We start from the raw sequence: 17,352 nt of genomic DNA on the forward strand, positions 1-17,352 counted from the left end.
GCGCCATGGTCGCCGCCGCTAAGTGGGGGGGGGGGGGGGGGGGGGGGGGGGGGGGGCATTGAGACAGCTAAGGATTAGTAAAGGAAAAATTTGGGCCTGTTGGTGCATGGCAAACAAGTAGGCACAGAACATCGCACGGACGAGACGAGGTAAGAACAGAGAAATGTGCAAAAGTTCCCCGCGCTCTGGGATGTCCAAATAAAAGATGCGAGAAAGCCAACTCAAGGAGCTTATACAATCGTATTTTTGACACTCGATATTTCGAACAGCAATGCCGATTCAGAATATTCAAGAACTGTGCTCGCCTCCAAACAACCAATTGTTGGAAGGAAGACTGACTAGATTTGAAGTTTTTTGCGTCGCATGTCGGCTCATGTCAAAGCAAGAAACAGAGGTTGGAACTCATAGGCTCCAGTACTGATTCACAAATAATTATTATCGTATGACAGAGCCCGAGAGAAAATTCCCCGCAGAGGGTAGTAATTCAGGAGTAAGCAGGCCCCAAAGCATGGCCAGACAGAGCTGCAGGCATACCTGCCTTGTCAACGTGATGGTCAGGTTTGAAGACGTGATCCAGCCATTTTTGTTCTGCACCGTGGACTGATCGGAGGCCGGCTGCACGGTGCGGCCATCGAGCCTCCAGGACACCTCAGCCGCCGGGTTGCTGGGTGCCGTGGTGCATGAGACGGTCACCAGGTCCCCGGCCTTGGCCTCCTTAGGCGCCGTCATGAAGACGCGCGAGGGTGGGACTGCGTTTTCACGCAGGACGCATTTAACATATCCTTCTTCTGTTCAGGAAGACCTGTCACCCTAAAATAAACGGAAACTACTAAGTTTATGAGGAGTCAACCGATACCCCCTGAAAGATCTCTTCGAATTCTTCCTGATGGCCTGAATTTCATGTGTCCAGCTGCGAAATTTCGGGAGTTGTGTGGGCAGTCGTAACTGCCGTTAAAAATCAGTTGCAAATCTGCTCTCTTTTTGTCAATTTTGGTCTCTCTTCGGCCCTCCATGCCAGTGCCTCACTGAAGTCAGTAACAGGCTTCTCGCTGGCCAAAGCGAGAAGGGAGAAAATACCAACGTGCATGAGTCAAATGAACCGAGCGTACGTGACGTCAGAACCGAGCAGCCGATGGTGACATGTGCAGTATAGAGAACCGTTTAACAGCTCTCGCTGAATAATGTTCTAAGCAGCTAAATTTACCATGCCGATTTTTTAAAAGCACAGTGCTACCATCTTAACAAAGGAATGTCAATTTCCTTTGCAAAGTACCCTTGTGGACTCTTTGAACCCCTCAAGCAAACAAGGACCACGCGAATACGTACCGGCTGCCTTTATTTACAGCCCTTGGAGGACGAAACGTGCAACTGGGCACGTAGGATATATCGCTACTATAAATGTCAAAGCGTTAGTATTTCTTTCCCTCTTCGCGAAAGACTGACCGGACATGTTCCATCGTGGCAATTCGAATCCTCAAGCGATGTAGTGCGAAATGCCGATGCCATTTGGCAGTGTTTAGTAACTCTCGGTACGACTGTATAATGTGTGCTAAGTTTGTGACGTTACACTCTCATTAGTGCCCCGTAAGGCCTAGTGGATGTCTTGTGTCGTCACAAGAGACACCATTGTGTTAGGACCATCTTTGTGGCGCGTTGTCTTGACTTCATTCAGACCCATAAGAGCGACTCGCTGCACCTGGTGTACTACGCCAACGACGCCGACATCTCATAAACGAGAAGAGTGGCATTAACAGCTGTTGCTGTAAGACTAGCAGCATGCCACAAGAAAGCATTAGGGCAGAAGATGCGAAGCTCTACGGCCTAAGGACTCACAGAGCACGCTGAGCGTTACCGACGCCTGCGAGGGCTGCAGGGTGACCAGGTTGCTGGCCTCGCATCGGTACACGGCGTTGTTGTCGGCCGCCGTCACCGTGAACGTGTAGGCGCTGGTGGCCTCGCGCGAGGCCGACTTGTAGCGCGCCCTGAGCGGCCGGCCGTCGCGGCTCCAGGTGAGCGCAGCGGGCGGGTTGCCGCCGCGAGAGATGCACGCCAGCGTCAGGGTGTCGCCCACTTGCACGATGTCGCCCTCGTGGTAGCCCTCGATCTCGGGCGCGCCCGGAGGATCTGCGCAAAGGCGATGACGCATGCCACGCGTGAAGGCAACCGTTAGCGAGCGTTCGTTCGCGGGTTGAAATCTCATTATTGTTGTTTGATAAATTGTGCATTTATATTGGAATGCTCCGGGCAACGTACTGACATGCTGCCATTGCCAATAGGACGTTGCTCTGTTAAATTTCAGGAATTCTACATTTAAGGGCAACTGCACCACTTATTGAGAATTCCGCGAGTTTCAAGGATTCAAATCTAGGTAAAACATGCCAAGTATTTTGGTGTTATAATTTAAAATGTGAACGCAATGAGCGATTAAATTTCTGGCTTCTTGTCACAGCACCGGAGGACTGCGAAGAAGCTCGGTGTGACGTCATGGACGGTAAGATTTCAAATTTATGCTGCCGTCAACCGCACCCTGCCGTGCGTCGCTGGATGCTCGCTGGGCTTTGCCTTCGGTGGCGTTGGTTGTCTTCCTTGAAAGCGACCGTTTATGCGTCGGAAACGCACCGGTATCGTAGACGACGTAATCATGCACCCCTCACTTGGCGCTGGGCGCTACAGAGCAGCTTGAAGGCCGCCGAGATTTTAATCTGCGATTTCCTGACCGTTTCAAATGCTAGGGCCAAAAGGACTTGGCATGTTTTACCTGTAAGTTTCACACATTCGACCCCATTAAGGTCGTCGAATTCTAAAACCTGTGCACTTGCCCTTTAAAAGAAAACTTTTCGTGGAAACGGATATGAAATTTAAGGAGCCAGTTTTGAGATGGTAACTAGACATGGAAAAATGATTGTTTTTATGCGACTCACACAATACGCTAACAGTGACGGACGCTTGCAGAGGGCTCTCGAGGGCCGGGTGCGTGGCCTCGCAGGTGTACACGGCGCGATTGTCGTCCAGCTTCGGGTACAGCGTGACAGAGCTGTACACCGAGAAAAGCTTCTCCCCGGAGGCGTTCTTCTTGGTCAAAGCTTTCTCTGCAGGAAACAAATCCCGGCACATTTCAACCTCAATTGCGATGTGAGTGGAGCCGACTCTGACACTAAGGCGAGGCAATGGCACCGTGAAGTCTGCAAGCATGGAATTACCCAGTGATCTCTCAGGATGACAAGATTAGAAGGCACTTAGCTTGTAGTAAAAACACAACGTCGGGCAGCTTAATGGGCTCGTGACAACATCGGTGTTTCTTCGGCAGTTGTCAAAAACTTCATGCAAGTCAAACAAGCCAAACGCAGCATAAACAAATTGCTGTGTTCTGTAGCCGCATAAAGTGGCCAAACGTTAAATGTTGCTCGGGAAACCATGCGCGTGGCGTCCAAGCCTAAAAGCTTTGCGCCATGCGCTGTTCTTCTCTGGCATGAGTGGCGTACCTTGGGCGAGCGGGAGGTCGTTCCGCAGCCACCTGATGTCCGCCGCTGGCTTGGTGTTCCGCACCCAGCAGGCGATGACGAGGCTTTCGGCTTCCCGAACTTCCACCACGCTGCCATTTCCGCGGTGTCGGAGCTCGATTTCTTTCGTTGGCACTGCGCATTGACAGCAGGGCATATCAGACTCATGAGCTGCCTACGCGGACCTCAAAGTACATGAATAGCACTCGAAATGGATGTAACGTGCACGTGAACCACGCAGAGCTTTCAGGCTAGGTATGCAAGTTTTTGCTCTTTACAATGATCACTGTCGTGTTAGGCTTTAGAGATAGTACAGTACTCAGTGGCCACATAATAGTGTGTGAGCACCATACTAGGCAAAATTACTTTTGCGATGGCGAGTTCTTCATCGCAGCTGCCGTGTTTCAAATGCTACTCTCACATTCATTGACATTCATTGTGCACTTACCTGTTCTTGCACACTTCTCCTACTAATTTATAAATAATTTTTCTTTTGTGTGTGTTTGTGCGTGTTCCCAGTGATTTTTCACTCTAGCCTCGTTCGAAAATCACCAAACTGAGAGAAGATCTTTACATATCTTAAAGATTGAATTTAATACCCTGTGCTGCGTTCGTCGCTGAGGCAAGGTATTGCTAACAGGCGTGCACAAGCCGAATATAAAGCCCTTTCGACTTGCTTTTACAGCTCTCTCGAGATCTTCTGCCCGTTAGAACGTCATTGATTAAGGCATCACTCTTCTGAATAGACATCTTGGAGTTTAAATTTTCCCTCGCAGTTATTTACAGAAGGGTTCCAGGACCAGACGCTGCAGTAGACACACAAAGGATATCAGGCAACGGGTGTCCTGCGCTTGCCATTTCCTTCGACTGCATCCCTTATTGGCACTCCTCCGCAGAGAAATGCAGAGCCGACTGGGCAGTTTGCGTTTTGAAGCCTTCAGCTACTCACGAGTTTAAGAAAATACGTTGGCATATGTATAGTCGACTCACCAAGCACTGTCAGGCGCGCTGCAGTCCAAATGGCGTGATTCTTTGGGGCTGGTCCCACCTAACAGAAGAAAAAGTCCACAGTATTTATTAAAAAGAGAAAAAAAACGGAAAATGAAGCAGTTTATTAACTGCTGCTCATATCAGATAAGAGAAAGAATATTGGGCTGACTGGTGCCGATTCAAGATGACGATAAGGAAACAAAGCGCTGACAGTGGACACAGCGAGGGGTACATTCTTTGTCAAAAGTTCAGAGCCCAGTGGGATTTAATTGTGGGCCACGATGTGTGGTGGCCCATTACGCATCCCCAGAGTTCCAAACCACTTGCAGATATGAGGAAATGTGGTCACCACTCTCCGAAGGTTCGGACTCGTGTCAGAAGAATCCCATTACGCGGATTAGAAGCAAACCGCCCGGCCTCTAAGCCTTTGACAAACGTTGCGTACAGCCCACATGTCATGTCCTTGCTACAATAATTTATATGCGCACATGACAAAACAAGCATGAAGAAAAATCTAATAAGATTAAAAGCGATATATTATGGTTTGGAAGCAAATACACGGAAATAACTGCCCCTTGCTTATTTGAAAGCATCTGTGCTCAGCCCACTGTCTTTACATATGCAGAAAGCACCGTGTATGTCAGCTGCTAATCACAAGAAAACTAAGCGATGCGTGCTGGGAAAACACAAAGAACGGTGGTGCTGTAGTTAAAAAAAAATAACCCTTGAATACAGAGACTACATCGCAAACCGTCTTTAGATTGTCGTACTTAAAAAAATAATGCTTACATGACCATAAAAGCCGCTTAAATGACAAAACTAGTGTACGTGAGTGCCTGATAGAAGATCGGGGAATTTCCGTTGTGCCATTCGGTGCTTTTAAGCAACCAAGAAAGAGAGAGACAAAGAAAAAGAGTCTTAAAAATGAGGCTAAGGCACAATACTAAGTGTTGATAGATTGAGAGATTAGTGTCCCAAGACAAAAGAAATCGTCATTTTTACCGAGAACTGAGCTTGCATAAGGCGAGAATTACATAATAGCGAGACATGTTGCGACGATCTAGGAAAAATGCATGAAATGTTCCTGGCTGTGTGCATTTTTGTTGACCATGATTGGTTCATCGCTCTCACGTGCAACAGTATTTATCGACGGGCATGCCTCATGATTGGGAGAAAAAATAACGGCGATCTATTTCTGGATATTTCTGCCCAGATACGAGAATGCGAAGCGTCTATCGCTTCGCATGCCATCCACTGGAGTGGCGTGAAACCCACACCTTCAGGGTCATTTTTGTTATTGCCAAACGGTGGGGACGGCGCTAAAGTTGGTTTCCGCACAACATAGAGGGAGACCCGCGGTATGGTTGGGACATCTGTCATTATGTATTATAATTAAAGTGAGCGTGTAACTGGAGGGCTAAGCGGTTGCTCTCTCTCTGACTGACCGAGAACCCAGGGTATAATTTGCATTACAGCAAGGACTCCAGAATGCCCGCTTTACGTAGTGGTGTAAACGTTCGGGAAATAGAGGACCTAATTTGCGAATTTCCTAGCAACCAGGTGTTTTTCTCTGTCGTCTTTTTGTTGAGAAAAATTCCTCGTGCAGTTTATGACAGAGAATTCAACAGTGGCGCTAACCCGTTCCTTGCCAAATTGTTTCCTTTTAGTGTGCGCTTAATGTAGCAAAAAAAAAGAGAGAGAGTAAATTTAAAGGAATGCAATACGAAAATCCGAAGCACCAAAAGTTAATGTGAAGTGGGGTAGTAAAGCTTATTCGTATGCAAGGATTAATCTTTGTTACGAACGCGTCACCGACGGAAAGCTTGTGGGTGCATTTATTGTTCACCAAAAACCGCACTGCCCACAGCCGACAGAGAGCTTTTTACGAGGAGTCAGAAGCTCCATGCCGAGTGGTGTATATTATCATAAAATAGTGTCACATCATATTATATACGTCAAGAGAAGCTGGCGGTAACACTCTGTCTGCCCACGCCAAGCGGCCTGAGTTGTGTCATATGGGTACAGAATCATATCTTTCGTCACAATTCCGAATTGCTGTGAGAAAGGAGAAAGCATCGCGCTGTTCGCTGTCACCTGGCACTGGTATTCCGCCTCGTCTTCCATCTGAACGTTGGTGATGCGCAGGTTATAGACGCCGCGTTGATTGTCTACGATCATGGTGTACCGCGGAAAACCGGGTATGGACGGGTCGAAACCTGCAACAAGAAAGTCGAACAAAACTACAGTCAGAACTTGTCAGAAAAAAACTGACCAGCATTTTAGCGGGGGTACTAATACAAAAAGAAATACGGCATAAAAGCTGCAGATAACAAATTAGAAAGTTCGGTTGGCAAGAACAGATGCTTTCACCATCATAGAGTGGCACTGATGCCTCGTAGAAGAAGAAAAAACGAACCCCAGCATCAACATACACTGTCTGCTGTTCCATGACACCTTACATATTAAAGCTCCTTACGTGGCCTCACGGTACCATGCAGCCACTCACCTTTCCTCTGACGACACGTTATCATTAACCCAATGCGAAAGAACACGCTGTCCTCTACATGCGTGTACTGTGCGATGTCAGGGCACGTTAAAGAACCCAAGGTGGTCGAAATTTCCGGAGCCCTTCACTACGGCGTCTCTCATAGCCTGAGTCGCTTTGGGACGTTAGACCCCCACCAACCTCTACATGCAATGTCATAAAAAATATGTTATAATTTGCCAGGAGACTGCGCCCTGCTTGTTTATATATTCAAGGCGCTGCACTCAGTTCACTTCTCACAGTGGATATGTGGTTTGAAAACCAGCGCGACAATTTCCATTCAGTTATTTTTGAGATTTCCGTTCAGGACGCAGCGAGCACTAACTCGTTTAGAGGATTAAATTGATGGCGCAACCACGTCCAACATTCTTGGACAAAAATTTTTAATATTGAAAAATTGTAATGTACTGTTATGGAAAAATTGTAAGGTAATGGTCCATTCTTCAGATATGTAGCAAAATCTTTTCTTTTTTTAGTTTTTCTATCGCTCGCATTGAGCAGTTAATACTGCCATAGAAAACCAATGGGGAACGCTTTTGACGGACAGCAAAGCCATTAATAGATAAAAAAAAAAGCGAGCCTGCCGACAGATTATCTGCATATATATTGATTGTTATAGCGAAATCTGATAATATATGTAAAAATTGCGTCTATAAACTCTTTCCCGTTCAAAAATGCTGCTGTCTTTAATTTTTGGGTACGACTGCCTACGTAACATACGGAACCCGAAAGTTCAAATGACAGGCTGTCCGCGCTCTCAAGTGACGACGCCTGTCCCTTCTTGGTATTCCGCTTGTCATTTCAGCAGCAGGAACGCACTGCATTGGCTAGGCCGGTTGGGTGGGGAGCGGGGAGGGGGGGGGGCACTGCGCGTTCACCCGGAAGTTACTGCGACGCGCACTTTTTTGACTCGACAGCAACAGCAGATGGCAGCAGTGTCGGCTACTCACCGAGCAGGAATCCGTCCTTGCTCCACTGCACAGGTCCGGCCAGGTTGCCGACGTGGCACTGCAGCTCGGCCGTCTGTCCCTCGACCGCCTGGGCGTCGCGGGGCCGCACGCGGAAGTACTGCTGGCCGCCCGCCCACGCCACCGAGATGCCTGCAGTGAACCAAGCTCAGCACACGAGAGCCGCCAAAGACGGACCGTGGACGAACTCGCCTCCTCTTTACAGCGAAACGCTGCTATAAGCGGCTCACACAACCTCAGTGCAATGGCAGACGCGGGATCGTCGGCGCGACGTGATGGCACTTCATACTAACTGTTCGTATAGCGTCTAAAAGCCTCAAAATGGATCGGAACACAACTGTGATGGCTAATCGTGATGATTCTGATGATGATACATTTCAATGGTGCCAGGGCAACTTGCGAAAGAGCGCCATCGTACCAGGTGTTTTTGTCTGAGCAAGATGTGGCCAAAAACCTATTATTTATTTATTTATTTATTTATTTATTTATTTATTTATTTATTTATTTATTTATTAGTACCTCACAGGCCCCGAAGAGCATTGGGTGAGGGGGGCAAATACAGATGTACATACAGATGGAAAAAAAAAACCATAATATCGGTGCAAGAACGCGGTACATTACACCCCGGTGAAGCTGAGCACCAGTCTAGAGAAAAGCTTGTACCCATTTTATCACCGGTGGGTATCCGGCGGCATTGGGGACCGAACCCCGCACCACTCGCATACGAGGCGGATGCTAAGACCACAAGGCCAGCGCTGCGGACGACTGATCGTGCAACTCGTATCGATCTTGCATTTGAATTTGAAGTGTTGCAGAATGGTTTACAGGGATCCTTAGTACTTGTTTCACCGATCATAAAGCATTACGATGTACTAAGCAGTAAAACTAACGTTATCGCTTTATAATGACTTGCAAGTTTGCTGTATGCTCAGGGGTAAAAAGTTACAGGCGATAAATGCGATTCATGCCTCAGAGTATGCGTTAGCATTAGTGTTCCCCCCGGAAGGAGCAGCCGCTGGCACTGATGGGTTCAGGCCGCGCGAGCGGGTTGGGTGATCCAGTCCATCAATTAGCGTGTGACACGCCTTACACCCTCTCCACTCTCCAAAATGCTCGAGTCTGATTGGCGACAAAGGTGTCGCTCTCGCCAATCGTCACCTCTCACCCCTCCTTTCTCTTTCCCCTCTCCACTTTGCCTCCTTCTAGTCGATGTTTAAACGCAATTGCCATGCAGACGGGCGTTGTAATCTTAGCGCGCACACACAAAAAAATTGTCATACAGTCGTATGTTCGGTACTGTCACTAGCTAAAGAGGGAAACACTTGGACTAACTGCCCCATTAGCCGTGCCTGGACAATCGACGCAGCCGCCGCTTCCTAAACGTTTGCTAACGGATGAATACAGTGTTCGCCGAGTCGAACAGCAGCGGGGACGCCGCTGCGGTTACCGGTTTTCTCTAAATAGTTCGTGTTTGGCAAGAGCTTAGCTGACCTACTTTTTATTACACACCTAAAGGGGGGATAGGTTGTCGGAGTCTAAACATTATTCATATTCAAGACATCCTTACTCTGCAGCACGTCTTTGAGAGGCCCTGCCAGGGCCGCTTCTGCATGCACTAGTAGGGAAATACCAACACCGAATCTACCGGTACATGGGTGCCCAGTGACCTTTTCTATAAAAAGTGCAGCTATGTGGATCTCGTCATCTTCAGCTAAAGTCACCACTGACAAACTTGTGTCCCCATAGTAACGAGCAAGATGCAGATTTTCGTATCCAACCCTCAGGAAGCTTACGTGACCGCATACTCTGGGACACGACTGCGTTCAGATTAGGACAAAGTGCAATTTATGGACCCCACGCGTTGAACATGCTGTGAGCATGAATCCACACATCCATTTCTAAGGCTGTGCTAACGCATGCTGCATAACTGCCATTAAGTAATGTCATGCTTTCAAACTCCAAGGCCAAGGGAATGACTCTAACGCTCACAGAAGAGACCACTGTGAGTCACCCAAAGCCCGAAACCCGCGCCTGTTCTTTGATGCTTAATCAGAGTCCCATGCACTTCAACGCAATCTTTTTGTCTCATTTCTTCTTTGTGGAGGAGTCACCGGTCAGAACACGTGATACGCAGCAGTAATTCGGCAGTAGGGAAATGCACAGGTCTGGGTGCCCTGATTCCAATCGGCCACTGCAGTCGTTGAGATGGAGCTTAACCATCACACGCTTTGAAGCGAGCTTCATAAACTGACTTTGCAAGAAGTGCGACAGCCGTTAATGACGAGAGTGCGAACAGTGTGTCAGAACTACGTCGCGCAAGTAAAGATATTGGTGGCAAACAGCGCAACGACGCGGACAGAGTGGAAGAAAAATACAGGACAAGCGCAGATTAGCGATATATTTTTGTCCTTTGTTGATCGTAGTATCCAGGAAAATCTGTCGCTGCGCTTGTCCTGTATTTTTCTTCCACTCTGTCCGCGTCGTTGCGCTGTTTTCCACCAATATGTACCACCAACTCGCCCGTTTGGCTATTGTAAAGATATTGACAACGCGAATTTTTTGCAAAAAGCGATTTGAGCTGCTTTATTTCTGAACGCTTAATTCGTATGTGTCATCGAGAAAGAGTGCCCAGCACATAACACTGTCTCTGCTTTTGCCATTAAAATGCGGGCACGGGGCGGGGATATCTGGACGAAATTGGCATTGATAACTGACAACACCTGACGATAAAGGGGTCACGTCGGACCTACCAGTTGAAGTCATTCCTTTCTTGCTTGCAGCGCCCATTTAGAGTGGTATGCTAACGGTTTAAACGATTCGCGTGACTTTTTTGCGTGCTTCTCAACGCCTTTAAATCCACAATTAGGATATTGAACATGACAAGCTGTGGTTATGCTGTACTCTTATGCGCACATTTACGTACACGCACAAATCCGTCAGCAAGTGGTAGTGACACGTACTTCAATTTAGTTTAAGATTGCTTTATTTCTAGCACACTTGTACAGTCACACAACTTTAGTACGTGCGAGAAACAGGAGAGAAAACGCTATGCAACAAACTGTGGTAAGGAAGGCGAAAAAAAAAAAGCCTCGATGTTTTGGCTTGCAGGGTCCCACCTCCCATAAAACATAAACAGCGACATAGACTTTATTACCCCGCAGTTCACCCCGTATGGGGATATTGCATCATCATCATCATAATCTTTATCATCGCCACAATCATTATCAGCCTGACTACACCCACTGCAAGGCAAAGCCTTCTTCCATGTCTCTTTAATTAACCCTGTCCTTTGACAGCTGCATCCACCCTATTCCTGCACACTTCTTAATCTCATCCGCCCACCTAACCTTCTGCCGCCCCCTGCTACGCTTGCCTCAAGCGATGTTTTTTTTTTTTACAAACAGCGAAACAATTGTGGTAAGTAATAGTTGAACACACTGGTCAGTTACAAGTTGTAGTAATCATTGAAAGCCTTCTAGGGCTATGCATTCGCATCCGCATATTCATTCATCTGCCAAAGCCAGTCACTTCACGAGATTACGGTCCGTACTAACCTAAACCTCGAAGGCGCTGTGTGCACAGACAGCCAAACAGAACTCCTCGTAACAGGAACACTTGAGCAAACATCGAGACATGCATTCAGGAATGGCTAGTTCTGCAGGCTGATTCCTATCACATTGTGTGGCCCAGATGAATGTTTAGTGAAGGCCATCCTTAAGATGCAAAATGCAGGTACCAATAACAATAGTTTTGTTGCTCTCTGCTCTTTTTTTAAATAATATTTGAAACGGGAGAGCTTAAGTGACACAATTATTTGTATACGTATCTTTTGTGTGCCTTCTGTGCGCCACAGAAAGTGTAATTTGAAAACCATAGGCGCTTTATTTTCAGTCATGACGTGCTGAAAACTTTTAATACTTTTGCGAAATTCACAGCCGGAAAATGTGTCTTTTATCAGCGTTAAGCTGCCCACCTGCTCTTGCGATCTTAATGAAATGTGCCGATGGAAAGTGCTCAGAGAAAATAAATGGTCTGGCAGCCTGCTTTGACCGAGACAGCGCCGGAGAGACAACATTGTAGAAAACACGGCAGTGGCTTGTCACACTCTGCAAAAAATCTAAACAGGTATAACTTGTTCAAATTGCGACGGCGAAGTGACAGTGACGGTGCCTGAGCATAAAATCGGAGTCGACGCTCAAAGAGACCAAAGATTCATTCCAGGCGCTTCTATATCAAAGAGCCGCCAATCTCTCCCAATGCGCAGTGCGCAATCAGGGCATGGCTCTGGCTCCCACGCTCATTAAGGCATTCCAGGGGGGGGGGGGGGAGCGGAGGGGGGGTGATATGTACGAGGAATTCAGAAGAGAGCTTAGCTGCAGGAAGAATACAGTCTAAATGGTAACAAAATGCTGGCGATAAGTGCGATAGCACCCGCAGCTGACTATCAGATGTGGAGCTACGTTCGGAAAAGCGAAAGGGCCGAGCGGAATGCGCGCGTCCGAATAAATGCCAAAAAGAACAAAAAATCCATAATGGAGATCGACTGGCTCCATCAGTGACTGGCTCCGTCAATGAGGATACGGGCACGTGCGGATTGAAACTATCAGGCCGGATTAATTCGATGCATCCAAACATTTCGGCGGGCCGCTCACCTTGCCACCCAAGGAGGGCGAAGGCCAGGGAGAGCCGCGCGCAACCTCCGCGCGCACCCATCACGTCGATGGCCGCAGCACTGCGATGGCCGCCCGGCCGGGGACGCGCCGAGCCCAGGGGCGAGGGGGCGCCGAGGTGGGAGCGAAGGGGGGAACACCACCGCACTCCGCTCGGACAACGTCTGTTGAGACCGAGTGCATGACGGGAACGGAGACTTCCGGGCTAGGAGCAACGATTCGATCAACTGCAGGGCGCAGTCAGAATTGAGCGAAAACTGCTATAGACAACAAACAACAACAGAATCTGACGCTAGATGGCTTTATGACTGGCACGATTGAGACGTGTTAACATGTTTCGGACGGGCCTTTGGCGGTATGTTTACGTAAAACTGGATAAATAAATAAGAGTCGTGCTTGTTAAGTCTGAAAGCATCGTCCAGGCTTCGCTTAACAGTAGTACTATGCGTTTAATGGGGGCAACTTACTGAGCTTAATTAAGGCTCATGATACTTAGTTTTACACCATGGGTGAAACTCTTAGATCTAGTGTGAACCGACCGGCTGAGCCAAAGCGCTTTCAAGAGGCTTCCTGGCAGGCGCCACCAGGGTGTTCGGAGCATCACCTGTTTGAAATAATTTTGCATTGCAACGTGCCGGCTAGCGCACGACGAAATATTCCAACTCGTTACTGCTACTTCAAATGCAGCGTCGTTTCTGCAGAAAAGAACGTATATGTGTCCCCATGCTTGATTTCCTGTTTGAAGCTAGACAAGGGCATGCTGGCAAGTAGCTAGCGAGATGTTCTTTTCTTTATTGAATGCTGCAAATTTTGCTTCCATCTCTTCTTGCATCACCTTCGGCTTTTATAATTAACAGCCGTTAGAATTCGGCGCGTGTCTTATTCTCGTTCCTCACATTTGTTCGGTTGTCTGCAAGAATGCGAAATCAACAAGCTGTGCCTCTGTAAACGACGGTATTCTTTGGCATGGAGGAGGTTAAGCGTTGGAAAAAAAACAAAGAAACTAAATGTAATGACGGACGCTTTCTTTCAGCACAAACCGAATGTCTAAGCTAAGAGATCTGTCATCGTCATGGAGGTTTTTGAGAAAAATTCGCTTTATTCAGGTGGTAAAATGTGTTTATGCCAGAAAATTATGGCATATAAGGAGCCTTCATGCTTGCGCTCAGCTTCCCGATTGTCGAAATTACTCGTTAAATTATCATACGTGCTCTCACTTCTGCGACACACTATCACAGCGGTGACAGGGACGGTTCGGCTGGACTGAAAAAGTAAGCAGACGACGCATTTGACCCGGAAATGAACGCGTGTGACGTCACGCTGAGCCGGAATCGACACTCCTTGTGGACCCAAACATGGGAGAGCTAACCCTTCGTTGCAAGAGAAGGCCACTGGCTTGCACACAGTTTGGCACTGAAGCAGCTGGCCGCTGCGCATGAAAATCGAACATCGCTGCCGCCTACGACATCCTGGATAGCTAGAAGAAATTGCATACTGCTCTAGCTTGCACCAAGCGACCGCCAGGCGGCGGTCAGCACATGTTTTTCGATTGCATTTCCGCGTGAAGAGCGGGTCTCGGCGCACCTTCGATTTCCGCACTTACCTGAATTCCTGAGCCGTGGCGAACCACGGCGAACCCCAGCTAGCGAGCCTCGCGCGCCTCCCTGCCGTCATTGATCGTTGTGCCAGGTCACGTGGTACATCCGTTTCCGGAGAAAAACAGCCGCTGCGCCTCGAGTGTCTGCGCCGCATGGCTGTTTTCTCTGCTCGATAGGATCAGTGCGTAGAAGGCAAATATTTCAGTGATAATACTCAAAATAACAGTGTGCAGATCATGTTCAAAAACACCAACGGCTGAATCCTCCATAGGTGCAACCTTCAAGTAAGCACCTAGATGAAGACCGTAGTGCAGCCGGTAATGACCATTTCAGTCCACTTAACACAGCAAATTCTCTGTAATGTCAATATAGAGATTGCCTGTATTTAGCTCGAGAACTCAACTGACTAGTTGGTGGCTTTGGGCATGGTGAAACACGGCACCAGTGTCAAGACTCAAGTAACGAAGAAAGAGTAAACACCCGGACGCTGGCGCTGAACTAGGATTTATTCCACAATCATTTTCTTTTTATCGGGGTTTAACGTCCCGAAGCGACTCAGGCTATGAGAGACGCCGTAGTGAAGGGCTGCGGAAATTTTGACCACCTGGGGTTCTTTAACGTGCACTGACGTCGCACAGTACACGGGCCTCTAGCATTTCTCCTCCATCGAAATTCGACCACCGCGGCCGGGATCGAACCCGCGTCTTTCGGGCCAGCAGCCGAGCGCCATAACCACTCATCCACCGCGGCGGCTATTCCACAATCAAAGCCGTAGGCAACGCCAAAGGAATTGGTTGGCTTCCTGCGCAGGGTTTGTCTGAAGCCGTCTAGAGTGTTCCCAGGATAAACTTTTGCTGAAGTCCAGCGTCCATGCCATTTACTCTTCCCTCGTTCCCTGAGGCATTGCGTTGGTGTCACATTTCACTGTGCACTAATATAGCCGTGATTCCGAGTTCGAACCCTAGACCAAGGAGTATTTTTTCTCAGCTAAAAGAATGTGAAAAAGTCTTGTAGCTTTTCTTAGTAACCTCGTAGCTGCGCTTAAATGGGTAATATGACATTTTTTCTACTATTTAAAATTTACTTATAGTTGAGAGATTCCAGCAGGCACATTCAACTCATGCGTGGATCCTAACAAACTAACAGACATATTACTCTTAAATCTATATGCCAAATTCCCGGGATTTAACCCATGCTCATAATAAGCTTGTAGCGGCACTATCATCATCAGCAGTGCTGCGCCTCCTCGGCTCGTGACATGCGCTCTTGCTGGCTACGTGGGGCCACGTGCGGAGTAGAATAAAGACAGTTGATTCCTGGTTCCCGGCCTGTTCGCTTCGTCTGCGTCGCGCTCCGTTAATTTGTAGGGGAGTAAGTCTCTGTCCCTCTACAAGCTCATTGACGCTAACAGATAATGTAGCCGCATTTATATGAATACGATAGTAGCGCATCGTATTTCCTAGCGCATCACGCGCAGGAGACACGCCACTGTTTACATGTACCACATCAAGTCAGGCGGAACGGTGGCCTCTCGTCCAGTGCACGCGGCGGAGTGGGCCAGCCGCTTCCATCTTGAGCGCGGTCTGCTTTATTATTTTGACTGAGTGGGCTTTGTATAGCCACCGAATGAAAGAAGAGGGGCACCCAGAATCCTGTTTCCATTCACCGCAGAAGTCGACTTGCCCTTTTCGATCTACTCCTCCCTAGCGGATTAGCGCGACGTGCTCTCCTGGCTCATTTTTCCTGTTTACATGAGCGCAATACGACAGAAAGTTGATACGATGCGCTGCTGTCGCATTCATGTAAACGCGGCTTTTGAAAGCCCCGACGCCTGCAGGATTGTGCAGTGGTTTGGCTTTATGAGTGCACCCATTCCTGCAAGATTCTACAATGATTTCGCCCTAAGACAATGTCAAAGCACCTACGCGTGAAAGATGCTACAAATGTTTGGCTTTGGCTCTCAGCCAATGTGAAATTACCGACGCCTGCAGCTTTCTACAACGACCTGGCTCTCAGCCAATGTCAGATCATCCATGCCTGCAAGTTTGTACAATGCCTGGCTCTCAGCCAGTGTTAAGCAACCATGCTTGCAGGATTCTACAATGGTTTGATTCTCAGCTTCGAAGCCTACAGGATTTACAGTGAACTAGCGCTCAGCCAATGTGAAACACAGACGTCTGCAGGATTTTAGAGCATTTTAACTCTCAGCTAATGTGAAAGCCTTCAAGATTATACAACGGTTTGGTTCTCACTCAACGTTAAAGCAAGAGTGTCTTGAGGATTCTACAATGCTTTGGCTCTCAGCGAATGCGTAAGCCACCACGCCTGCAGCATTGTACAATGGTTTGACTCTACTATACTACAGTTATGCTGAAATGGCGTGCAATCTTGTTGATGCTGAGCAAGGTCACGGCCAAAGGAACATTGAGTGCCGCGCAACAAACACTCCAAACGCTTCAGCGCGCAGTGGTGATGGAGGACACTCACCTGCAGCGTTCACGAGATGTAGAGTGACACGTGCCAGGAGCACATGCTTGCTAGTATACCGAGGACGCCGGGAGGAATCTCGTAGGCGCTGCGGTATGTCGGCTGATCCACATTGGCATCCGCCTTGGCCAACGTCTTTCGGCTTGCCTGTTACTCTGAAACAGTCTCTCTTGGTTGCCACGGTCGACCTTGATAAACCACATTTATACATGCAGTCTTTAAGGAGCCTACAATACAATTTTCCTGCGAGTACGGGATATATTTGTATAACCTGAAATGCGTCCCGCTTCTCATGAACCAAAACATATATAAACACCGTAGTAGAACCTTATTTTCATGCAATAGTGTGTGTTACTCTTGCAGCTAAACAGGAGCGCGTTGGTCTGTTGGCTCTTTCGTCCTCCAATTCCGTCGAGTTACTGTCTAGTCCAATTTCGTCGAGTATATTTCATAAAATATGGCTGTTATGTAACATGAGATCTGGGACAAGAAAAAGAAGGACATATATTTCGAAATGCGCAGCATATTGACCGGCTGTCCGCTGAGCCAAGCAGCAGTACTTTAGGTGATGCTAAATTATGTGCAGTCGTTAGC

At 48.0% G+C, this 17,352-nt stretch overlaps 1 protein-coding gene across 1 annotated transcript in view; it reads right to left on the reverse strand.

The window, feature by feature from the left end:
* LOC144136308 (nephrin-like) overlaps positions 1 to 12,827 on the reverse strand; it is a 38,532-nt gene extending 25,705 nt beyond the window's left edge. The window contains exons 1-8 of the mRNA XM_077668551.1: positions 12,656 to 12,827; positions 7,986 to 8,135; positions 6,585 to 6,706; positions 4,491 to 4,548; positions 3,483 to 3,635; positions 2,922 to 3,089; positions 1,834 to 2,124; positions 535 to 749 (exon numbers count right to left, since the gene is read on the reverse strand). Coding sequence (XP_077524677.1) covers positions 535 to 749; positions 1,834 to 2,124; positions 2,922 to 3,089; positions 3,483 to 3,635; positions 4,491 to 4,548; positions 6,585 to 6,706; positions 7,986 to 8,135; positions 12,656 to 12,716 — 1,218 coding nt within the window. The 5' untranslated portion in view covers positions 12,717 to 12,827. The remainder of the gene's footprint in view (positions 1 to 534; positions 750 to 1,833; positions 2,125 to 2,921; positions 3,090 to 3,482; positions 3,636 to 4,490; positions 4,549 to 6,584; positions 6,707 to 7,985; positions 8,136 to 12,655) is intronic.
* Positions 12,828 to 17,352: the final 4,525 nt, after the last annotated feature.

The sequence above is a fragment of the Amblyomma americanum genome, chromosome 6 (genome assembly GCF_052857255.1).
Source record: "Amblyomma americanum isolate KBUSLIRL-KWMA chromosome 6, ASM5285725v1, whole genome shotgun sequence".
NCBI lineage: Eukaryota > Metazoa > Arthropoda > Arachnida > Ixodida > Ixodidae > Amblyomma > Amblyomma americanum.